The sequence below is a fragment of the Myotis myotis genome, unplaced genomic scaffold, assembly GCF_014108235.1.
Source record: "Myotis myotis isolate mMyoMyo1 unplaced genomic scaffold, mMyoMyo1.p scaffold_m19_p_12, whole genome shotgun sequence".
Classification (NCBI taxonomy): Eukaryota; Metazoa; Chordata; class Mammalia; order Chiroptera; family Vespertilionidae; genus Myotis; species Myotis myotis.
The window spans coordinates 50,023,415-50,035,528 of NW_023416316.1; the positions used below are offsets into that span (position 1 = coordinate 50,023,415).

The following is a 12,114-nucleotide window of genomic DNA, read 5'->3' on the forward strand; positions in this document are numbered from 1 at the left end:
GACCTCAGTAATGACCTGGCTAACCTGTTCATCATATATTTTAGAAAATTTAACCCCCAGTGGGGTAGCATGCTTTGCCCAAGAACATGTTCATTAAGGTAAATGTATCCTTCGTCAATGAAGTAACAGTTTTGTTCCCATGTTGGGTAAGTTAATATAACTCAACTAACCCACAATACATGGGAAGAACAGTTCCTGAAGTTTGTAATGGCTATTGTGTGTGTGTGTGTGTGTGTGTTGAGAGTTGGCCCAGGAACCAAATCAAACCAAATCAAAGATTGTATACTCATTGTTTCTCAGGAAAATATGCATGCAGAGAGCTTAATCAATTAAGAAATTCTCAAGCTACAGCTCATTCATAAATTGGAGAGCTTTTAAATTATTCCATTTACAGTAGCTTTCTTTAGTTTCAGTTAGCCTTGGTCAACCATAGCCCGAAAGTATTAAGTGGAAAATTCCAGAAATAAACAATTCATACTTTTTAAATTCTAAGTAGCCATGATGAAATCTTGCGCTACCCCACTACATCCTGCCCGGGACTTGAATCATCCCTTTGATGTCTCCACACTGTAGGTTAGTCACTTAGGAGCCATCTCCATTATCAGACTGACTGTCACGGTATCGCAGTGCTTGTGTTGAAGCAACCCTTATTTTACTTAACACAATGGCCCCAAAGTGAAAGAGTAGTGATGCTGCCAGTTCAGATACGCCAGAGAGAAGCATTAAAGTGCCTCCTTTAAGAGAAAAGGTGATTCCAGTACAATAAGCTATTTTGAGAGAGAGGGAACAGTCACATAACTTTTATTTCAATATGTTGGTAGACTTGTTCTATTTTACTGTCAGCTATTATTAATCTCTCACTGTGCCTAATTCATAAATTAAACATGTATGTAAAGGAAAATACATAGTCTAAATGGGATTCGGTACCATCTTTGGTTCTAAGCATCCCCTGGGGGTCTTGTAATGTAGCCCCAGTAGCTAAGGAGGCATCACTGTATTAGTTTAAATTTATTTCATTTCAAAATTATTTAAAATTATTTTCATTTTAAAAGTCACTTTAAGGAAGACAGTGAGAGGCATCCTTATATTTCCCTTTATGTGTGTATAACATTTACACAATTTTCTCATTAAGGGTCAATGATGTCAAGGATTAGACACGCGAGGCTCTGCTGAGAAAATCTAGGGCCTTCAGGAGAGGAAACATCATTCAGCGAACAAAATCCAGTTGAAACTACTGGGAAGAAACATAACTATTAAGTCTCAACATTTTCCAGATACAACATATTTTATTAAACATAATTATCAAAGTTTTCTAAAATTCTGGTTCCAAGGAACTGCATAGTAAGTATGTACGTATACAGTTTCTATAAGATGCATGCAAAGCTAGGATTAATCAAACATTTTTAGTTTTCTTCTTTTTTTTAAATTGATTTCAGAGAGGAAGGGAGACAAAGAGGAGAGAGAGAGAGAGAGAGAGAGAGAGAAAGAAAGAGAAAAACATCAATGATGAGAGAGAATCATCGATTGGCTGCCTCCTGCACGCCCCCTACTGGGGATCAAGTGCTCAACCCGGGCATGTGCCCTTGACCAGAATTGAACCTGGGACCCTTCAGTTTGCAGGCCAGCACTCTATCCACTGAGCCAAACCAGCTACGGCTAGTATTCTTGATATAAACCACAAATATTCTAATAATATTTATACTATTTGTCATCCAAATAGCAATATGTTTTTATTATCTGATGTTTCACATTATACTATTGCTGTGGTACAAATTTGGAGAAATATAATGGACCGGTAAATTCTAAGACAAAAACACACTGGCTTTATAAAAATGTTCATTATTCTTCTGTGGTTAAAGCTGAGGTTGGACTAATGTCTTTTTTTGTTTGTTTGTTTGTTTGTTTGTTTTAATGCCCTTTCTTAATTGGGGATATACATACTGTGGGCTTGAATCATGGGATCAAAGTAATGCTCTAGAAGTAAGAGTCAACCCATACCTGAAAACTATATGTTAATACTGACCAAGGTCAACCCAATCAATTTAATAATTTTATTTTTTTAAAAAGAAGTCAGAGTCAGTTCTGACCTACTGATTTCCACTGCCCTGCCAGGAGCATCCCAGTCTGCTCTCCATTCAAGCCTGCAAGGTCATTCCTTCCCTTGGCAGAAATTTCACTAAGCCTGAAACTATGAGACAACCAGTCCCGGAACACCACCATATACAAGTAAAGAATCCCAGAAAGAAAGGAATGCTGAGGCAGCTAGAAGAAGAATACCAGTATCGCCTCAGGGGAGGCCAGCCACATGACGCGAATGTCTCAAAATCTCCACAAATGTGTGAAGAATAGAAGTAGTTCAAGTTAGGTAAGGGTTCTGAGTATTTCGTCCCAGTAACAGATAGAATAAAAGGAATGCAGAGAGTTCTATAACACTGAACAGATGGTTAAAAAGAATTCTGTGAATCTCGACATATCGATTCCATTCCATTTCTGATTTCCAGAAAATCTAAACATATACCATCTATTCACTTTGTGCAAAGACTTAAACACTGGCACACAGGAATCTGGGTGGGAAAATAAAGATGGATAGTGCAGGCTCTATGTTCTCTGGTATCTGCATATTCTAGGTGGGGAAATGAAGAGATGTATTAGGTAGTACTGTATGTGGAGTACCACCTAATGTGGTTTAACCTAGCACCTAAGAAGAAATAGGACCTGGAGAGGATTATGCTAAGCAAAATCAGCCAGTCACAGAAAGGCACACATCATATGATCTCACTCACATGTGGAATCTAAAGAACAAAATAAACTGATGAACAAAATAGATGCAGAGATGTAGAAACATGGAACAGAATGTGGAATCTCAAAAGGAGGATGGGTATGTGTGGGTGAGGAGAGATTAACCAAAGAATTTATATGCATATATGCATAACCCATGGACACAGACAATAGTGTGGTGAAGGCCTGGGGAGTTGGGAGGAGGAGCGGGAAACCTGCAGGCTAGAAAGAGTCAATGGGGGGCGGGGGGAGGAAGGGGACATCTATCATACTTTCAACAATAAAGATAAATTTTTAAAAAATCATAATTCACTGGCCTAAGCCTATTCCTAATTCTCCATGTCATAGTTGTCTTTTCTATCAGCTTTAACCATAACTATTCAGTAAAGTAGTGACATTTATGCAAAAATATAGAGAAAATTTCAAACCAATGAATTTGCTGGTTGTCTTAAATCTCAAGACTTCACGCAACAGGCCAATTCGTATGAGACAGGACAATGTAAGATTAACAAATAAACTACAAAAATGTCACTATCACTGAAATGTAAAAGCCAACCCTTTATTCAAAGGCATCCCTCAGGCTACATATTCCATAGATTAAGTGATGGCCAGTACATTTTGTTTCAGTTATGATTGTTCACAGATTTTAGAAATATATTATACATTAATATATACTACAATCAGGAATTTTCCTATTAAAATGAAATTTCATGAGAATTTCTGAATTCTCCATGGAAGCAATTACTAAATAGCCTAAAAACTGTGGTTTAGTTGAAGCTCATATATGTGAGATAAACTCAGTAATTCTTCATAGTCACATAAATATAAGGCTTTTTGGTAACAGTATACAAAAACAACAACAACAAAATTTAATGAGTTTACTGATTACCTGGGGATGAACCATGATTGGGGAATGCTTTTGGGGGGTTTGAGGGGAGTGCTTTTTAACTGGTAGGTTGGCAGCAAAGAAAACTACAGATTTTCTCTACAAGAGGTTATAAATCTGGATTCTCCCACCTCCAACTCAGGCTCAGTGGGAAGGTCTCAAGAAAACAAATGTGCAGACATCTAAACTGTAAGTATTTCCTACCTTAATATCTAAATCTTCATTGATTAACAAAGACCTGAAATTGTGAATGAAAATCCCAAGATAATCTATATATATAAAAGCCTAAGCAACCAAATGAACAAACGACTGAACAATTGGTCGACCGGTCGCTATGATGCATACTGACCACCAGGGGGCAGGCACTCAATGCAGGAGCTGCCCTCTGATGGTCAGTGTACTCCCATAGCCAACCTCCCATGGCCCTTCCCTCCCACTGGCCAACTTCCGACCGCCCCAATTGTCCCTGATCACCAGCCAGGCTGAGGGACCCCACCCGTGCACAAATTCATGCACCGTGCCTCTAATTTTAGATATAAATGATATTGACAATTCTAAATACTAATAAATGTTGATACGGTGACTAAAAAGTGATAAGATAATCTTTAAAATAAATAATAAAATAGACACTATTATTCATTTCTCTTTGGTTATTCTTTTTCTGCTCATTTTAGGACCCCCATCTTATGAGAATGGGAGTTTGATGATTTCATGTAAAACATTAGACAGTTACTAATATGGGAGTAGATGTATTTTCTTCATTTTGAAATTAATTTTCAGGAGTTTAGCCTCGGTTGTCTGTATTCAAATAGAGGTTGTTTCCATAGCAAGACAGTCAGTATGCCCCACTGAACATGTATCTCCTATGCAAGGCAAAAAACTAGCTTGATACAATGGCGTTCTTAAAAAAAATTAAAATAAAGCCCAGAAGACTATCTTGAAGGAATTCTGCCATCTGTAATCCTGCTGCTTGAGGCAGTTCACGGTGGCAGGATGCGAGGCAAATCTTATGACATTTAGACAAATTTGGCAGTGAGCATAGCGCCTGGGAGGGTGCTCACCATCACAGCTGTTCTTCCCTTTATGCCTTTACCTAAAGGTGTGTTCCTACAAAGTTATGTGAGAAGTGATTTTGAAGGAGTCGATCAAATCACAGTTTAAATGTTCCAAAGGAGATTTCTATGGACAGGGGCAGGAGGATAATCCTTTTATAATTATCTCTTAATTTATTGGTTTTACAATGCCAGATCTTCCTTCAAGCTGGCTTTTCCTACTGCGGCCAATCAAAGTAACTCTAAAGAACATTGAGCTTTGTTCTTTAGAAAGAACAATGTGATATTTAGACCTTTTTCTTTTCTTCATTCTCTTTTCTGTTCTCATCTTTTGTGCAATTTGCCTCCTTAGAATTCTCGTGGAGGGGGTGGGGAGGGAAAAAATAAATAACAACAAATAAAACGAAGTCAACACCTAGTTCCAAATGGCAGCTCCTCTGCCAGGGTTTGTTGTTGGGAGAGCTTGAAGCTGCTGATGCCTTCCCTACCTAGAGGATGTGCCCTCTGAACCCCCGAGACTTGCTCCTTCACACCATTCAAGCCTCAGCTCAAATATCCCGCCTCACAGAGACCTCCGATTACTCCAAAATAACCCCTAGGGGGCTGCCCTATGCTTAATGCCAATACACCTTTATTTTTCAGTTTATCACTCACTGACATTTTATTCTATACTGATTTTTCCACTGTTAAGTAGCTAGTCCTGGTCAGAAAACAAATTTCGGGAGGGCAGCGTCTGCTTTGCTGACCGATGTATGCCCAGTAATGGGAAAGGTACCTGACAAATAATTGATGCTCCAAAAAGTATTTGTTAAAGGACTGACTAGATAATTTAGGTAAATTATATTCCCGTGTTCTTGTTTTTTTCTTATGAAATATATATATATTTTAAAACAAAAAATTGATCAGAGCTTATTTTTTTCCCTGGGTCAGAAGTCACTCATCCCATTTAGAAAATCAGCATTCCTGTCTCCCTAAACATGTTCAAGGCACATAGCTGCACATATCGGTTACCTGCTCCTGTGGTGGACACCAGCTTGGGCTTGCTGCGAGCACCGTCTCCTTTGGTGGTGTAGGCTGTGACGGTGAGGGAGTAGGAAGTTTCAGGCTGCAGCCCAGAAATAATCATGTCCTGAAATGACACAGTAGAATGGCACTGATTCAAAACATGCTCCCAATGCTCTGGGGGAAAGATCAAGGCATCCGCTAGCATTTCTGTGCATGCTTCAACATTCCCTGCAGCCATGCCAAGCGCTGGAAGTTGCATGCCTGGAGCTCATGCTATGGATGATGTTTTCATGCTGACATTGAAGTGGGGTCAGCCCGCGTAGGGCAGCTCTAAGGGAAAGTAGTCAAAAACATAAAACCTGGAGACAGAACTCCTGAATTCTTAAATTTAAACCCACTTCCCCTTATGTATAAGCTTGGTGATACAAGGTCTATGAGTTCAACTTTGTGCCTCAGTTTCTCACGTGAACGTTATGAGTAATAAGACCGCATAGGGCTACTGAAGGACTGAATGGGTTACATCCGGTAAATGATGAGAACTACGCCTGGCTCACAGTGAGCAATCCATAAACTAGCTGTTAGTTTCTGCCAGTAGCTCTCCATGCGCATCCACTACAGCCTGGCCCACAGACTGTGGATGGGCTGATGCCAACGCCGTCTGTTTTACCACCCTGGACCGATCTTGCCAAATGGCTGATCTGTTGGACCTGGACATCCTGAGATTCAGATAAGTTTCTTGGGACTCATGAAACATGTCATTGGCTGATCATGTGGGCTATGAACAATAATCATTATAGACTCAGGAGAATCTTCTGTTCAACTGAATGATTTTCTGATCTAAAACCAAATGAAAGGACTGGCTCTGCCGTATCACAAATATTGTTCAGGTAATTCTTTTTGTTTAGAAAATGTTAAATATCACCAACATCAGTCATCAAAACTCTGTGTTTTTTGTCTTAGCAAAGGCCCCAAGCTGTGGTAGTTATTAAGACTAGACAGAGAACTGTTCGTCCAAATTGGAGGTTACACGGTTCTTTACATAGAGCTATTGATTTGTCCTGGTATTTTCTTTAGAGATACACAGAGAGAGCAATATAATGAATAAAAAAACCCTTTCAGATTTTTGGTACAGCTATGTTTTCAAATTAAGTGTGATACATTTAAGAAAATATACAATGTCATTGCTTCCCACGTCTAAAGACAATGCGAGTGAGAGTTTAGTGAATGGGCTGGATTGTGTGGAGGACTGGAGGACTTTTCTGTGCAAGGCTGTAACGGGCACCATAGAACTCAATGGTTGACAATGATCCCAAATACGACAGCTTTTACAATGTGCTTTTCTCAAAACAGGGGGCGTATCAACAGCGGAAATTCCAGTATTTCGGATTCCATCTTGAAGAGCCATTGGGAATACTGTTCTGCCAGATGAATGGACTAAATTTGGGAGAGAAATTTTATTTTCAGGAACTTGGAATGGTTTCACTAACATTACAGAGACCATAAAAACCAAGTGAACCACCCGAGAGTGGCATTTTAAACTGTGGCAGACAATAGCCATTCCCAAAATCGTGGTGGGTACATGCCAACCTTATTGTTTTCAATGTCCCCCTTCACATGCTACTTGATTGCTGCTGGAAGCAGGCAAGGCTGGGAGGGAAAAAAGAAGCAAGGCTTGGTTCTGCCACTGAATTGTGTGGCAAGACTTTTATATCCTCTGAGCCTTGTACAAGTTCCTCCATTATACAAGTAGGTTAACTACTCCTGTCCTTCCTCTAGCCCATATGACAGGATATTGTAAACAATGCAATTTGAAGTTGGTCAAGCCCTGTGTGGCCCTACAAACTCAGCTGGCTACATCTCTGCCTGCCTGGATCGCACCTTCTCAGGTTACATTTTCTCTCTTTAAGCTGAGGGTGTACTTCCCTGGTGGCTTCCTACCCTCTTCTGGTTAGTGTGGCTGATATCATGGCCAGTTCCTCACTCTTTGCCTTTCCCTATCCCACTCCACTCCACTTCGTGCCCTTGCTTGTTAAAAGTTGGCATTACTGGATGTTCTGTAACAGTCACTGGTCTTCTGTTCAAAACAAACAAACAAACAAACAAACAAAGAAACGAACAAACAAACAACTGCATTCATTTTCAAATCTTAAAGGCTTTTCTGCCTTTATCCCAAATTCATTTCTAGCCCTGACTTCCTCCAGTAGCACATACATTGCACACATCTGGACGGTTTCCCTGGGCTGTCACGTGTGCCCTCAAGCTTTGCTTAACTAAAGCTGAACTAACATTCCCAGAAGCAGACTCCCCTCTTTACTTCTTTATTTTAACAAATGGTGGAGCATCTTCAAAACTTTGCAGACATACTTTGATCTCTTTTCTTCCTCAAATTCTTAGTCAGCAAGTTTTTGTCAATTCTTTAAAATATCGATCATAAACATCCCTTATTCCATTTCTGTTGCCCGGACTCTGTTGAACTGTTATGCCTGCGCAGGTGTGTTAGTAAAAGAGCTCTTTCCACCTATTTCCTTGTCTACTATCTTCTTTCTTTCTAATCTCTCCACTAAGTCTGCAGGTAATGACCCACTCAGTAAGGCATGAAATCCATTTAGTCAGTCATGGCCGCATTAAAGAAAGAAACAGAATATACCTGAATGCAAACTATTAAAGTTTATATATATTTAAAGGTAGGGTATTGTTTTGAAAAACTTTTATTTTAAACATATACATGGGTGGTGACATATAATGCATTTCTTACTATGGGGCATGGTCGAAGAAGTTTATGAAACACTGCTATGCTATTGATTTTTCAACATTATGCTAAAACGGATTTCCTGGCTGTATTTAGCATAACTTACTAACCAGAACCCTTTATTTCTGTCAAACTGGCAAACTCACTGTCACCTGACTATATCACACTTGTGACTGCCTCAATCTGCTCACCTTTAAAAAATATGTTCCCGCCTCCAACTCTATAGTGTGTGTGTGTGTGTGTGCGCACACACACACACACACACACACACACACACATTTTCACCTCTTCAATCCCCGTTTATCCTTTAAGTTCTCAACTAAATTTTCAGGACCTCTTCTACCAGCTGGTCTAGTGTTTCTTACTGATATTTGTCACTCATTTACTAATTAATTATACATTGCTTGATGTCATTACATATATTGTATTTTATGAAACTTTTCTAAACTTTACATCCTTTCTAGCCACCTAGACTATAAGCACTTAAGAGGCAAGTGCCACATCTTATATCCCCCCAGTACCATATATAGAATAAGCTCTCAATAAATAACATAATCCACTCAATCAAATTGTTTTAAAAACTCCTCCCTCAGTGGGACACATTTTACTTCTTGCCATGACTCATTCAAGTTTAATAAAATCTGTATGGATACAACAGAGAATCGCCATTTCTGGATCGAGTTAATTGGTGCCAGGTCTACGTCATGTGATCCACTGAGTCGGATGTATGAGCAGCCTACAGCATACAACTTGACAGCTCGGGTCTGTGGTGCCGCCATTTAAAGCATGCCTCCTCGAACTGTGTCACAAGGCAGAGTTAGTAGCAGCCACCAAAATAAGATGAGCTCATGATATTTCTTATGCAATCAGTAGCACCATGCCAATTTCACAAAATCAAACCAAAATATAAAGTATAACGTAGGAAAGATAATTTAGAAATAATTTGTTAGTTCATGCATTCAAACAGTGATGGTATATCACAAATACATGAAAGAGGAGTATCAGGGGAAAAAAGCACTTATAATCTGTTTTGACAAAGCAGTCAAAAATTACTCACATGTTCAGTAGTATCATCAAATTCCCACTGATTGAGATTAAGAAGGTTGGGGAGGGAGAAACAAAATAAAAAGAAATGAAGAGAAATTTGTAGCCTGATAAAGGCAATGGTGTCCTTGTTAGATTTAAGGGGGGAAAAGCAATTGAAACAGTGTACACAATCAAATTCCAAGGAGTTTAAGTGTACTATGCCACCACCTTCATTCCCAATTAAAAGGTCAAAAGTAAATATGCTCTGTATTGTTACCACCAAAACCACCGATTTTCCAAATTTTCCATTGGGATAAATTAAGAAGGCATAGCAAAAAGCTACTGCACACTACTTTGTGACATTTATTTTGACTTTTTCTTTAAGTTACATAGTTAATTCAAGATTATTAAGATTAACATCTCTTGTCAATACTGAAATCCTATAGTCCTGGTGAAGTCCTGCAAGATGTAATGAAATAAATTTCAATGAATATTTAAAGAGAAAATATGAGATGAGCAGGAAAAAAGGGGGCAGGGATACACAAGGAAAATCAGCAAATTAATAAAGAAAAGCCAAAGTAGAAGAGAAGAAAAAAAGGAGATTGAGTGGCGTTTAAGGCAATTTTGTATCATGTGATTCCATTAAGTACCACATTCTCAATGAAAAGAGCAACAGGACTACAGTTCTGTAATGTAATATTCTCTAAGAACAGAAGAACATCAAAGCATGATGATCTTATCAATCTCTTTTTCACAATTGCAGATGTACAAAGTAAAACATAAGTACTGATGGCTTTATTTTATGTTATGAGAGTGCTCTATTTTACAAGCAGCACAAATAAAAAATTTGAAAAAACAAGCCAGTGGCCCTTTTCCAGATCTCAGGGACACTATGAATCTCAACCCCATTTACAGAACTGACCTCTAAACCAAAACCATACAACTGGATTCAAGGGTGAGAAGTTAGCCACTAATCCAGCTCCCTGTAGGAGAATATTTCAAGACTCAAGCAAACATAAGAATCTTTGTGAGTTGATCATGTCAAGACTTGGGGTAAATCATTTCCTCAGAGCCACGGTGCTATTTATTTGCCCTCTTCTTTCCATTGAGGCAAAGATGCAAAGTTCGGCAACCTGGAGCGGTAGCTCACAACTTGGTTCATAATCTTTCTCACTTTCATATAAAACAAGGAATTTTCTACTGAAACGTGTCAAATTATTTTAAATTTTTTTTTTATATTTTAATTGATTTTGAGGCAGAGGGAGAGAGTGAGGGAGAGGGAGAAACACAGATGTGATGTGAGAGCAAAACACCAATCAGGTGCCTCCTGCACGCCTCCTACCAGGAATTGAACCAGCAACCTTTTGATGAACTGTATGACGCCCAACCGAGCTACACAGGCCAGGACAGAAATGTTTCAAATTTTCACAAATATCAGCCATTGCCATGACCAGCTACTGATTTGCTGCATAAGCAAAGCACTTCCCTATTCATCATATGCCATCAATTTTGGACCAAGCATAGATAAGCTAATCCAGCAGTCGTCAACTGATGGTCCATGAGGTCCGAAAGGTTGGCGACTGCTGACTAGTCCATGGGGTATGTATAATTCCCATCATTGTAGTCATTCATTGAAATCTTCCTCTCCCTTTTAAAAAAAAAAATGACATATGGATTTATTACGGTACTATCTTTGAGTCACCACTAGCTTATGGACAAATTAATGTTGTTTTAAACAACTGATTACAAAAACAAGTTATGACTACATAGTTATAAACAACTTCCTTAGGATCAATTTCTCACATACTCAACTAATACTTTTCCTAACTTGGCTCAACGTAAGGATCCCATTTACTCCCTGGGAAACTCTCATTTTTATCATGGTCATTATCTTCATTTTCTGGAAAATGAAACAATTCTTTTCACCAAATATGTAATTCAATAAAGAAGTTATAAATAATACACTATCAGGATACCTTTCCCGAAAAAGATTGTCTGTTCTTCAACGGGAGAGCTCATATGTTTAAAAATTAGGTCAACTTAATTCTAAGTAGTTTTAATACAGTAGAAAGTAGATGCTATCAGCAAAACTGCTTCTCAGAATTCTTCCCCTGGATTTGATTAAATGCATTTTGAGGTCAGAAAGGCAAACTCAGATACAGCTATGGAGAGCTGAGTACCTGCATTTGAAGAAAACAGTTAACATGTTTTTAATCAGATGTGTCATTTCACTACAATTTATTGTCTCACTTGATGGCAACTCTGATTGAGAAGGCATATGCCCCTTATGTACAGGATGCTGTACGAGATTTTTAAAACGTAAAGAAAATCAACATGGGGCCCATGTCAAGAAACAGATTAAGGAAAGTATCCTAGAGAAACATAGGTCCGAACCAAGCCTCACCTGTGCATCAGCCAGCATGACATCCTTCAGCATGGGCTGGCCCTTGGGCTCCCCATTTTCCATCTTCACATAATGCACCTGGTATCCTCTGATCTGGCCATGCTGTTTGTTGGGCACGGGCGAGCGCCATGTGACTTTAACAGATGTTGAGTTGACAGCCTCTACCTCGACTTTGCGAGGAGGACCACTAGGAACTGGAACAACATCATCGGAT

General features: G+C 39.0%; 1 protein-coding gene across 25 annotated transcripts in view; it reads right to left on the reverse strand.

Annotated features, from left to right (window-relative positions):
• The window catches only part of PTPRD (protein tyrosine phosphatase receptor type D), a 1,393,726-nt gene that overhangs the window by 162,145 nt on the left and 1,219,467 nt on the right, over positions 1–12,114 (reverse strand). For 13 of the 25 annotated variants that reach the window (XM_036331134.1, XM_036331145.1, XM_036331153.1 and 10 more), the window contains 3 exons: positions 11,901–12,094; positions 9,528–9,554; positions 5,728–5,845 (listed from right to left, as the gene is read on the reverse strand). The exons of 7 other annotated variants lie outside the window; for them this stretch is intronic. In XM_036331134.1, coding sequence (XP_036187027.1) covers positions 5,728–5,845; positions 9,528–9,554; positions 11,901–12,094 — 339 coding nt within the window. The remainder of the gene's footprint in view (positions 1–5,727; positions 5,846–9,527; positions 9,555–11,900; positions 12,095–12,114) is intronic. 5 more of the 25 variants (XM_036331156.1, XM_036331154.1, XM_036331146.1 and 2 more) reach the window with 1 other exon arrangement.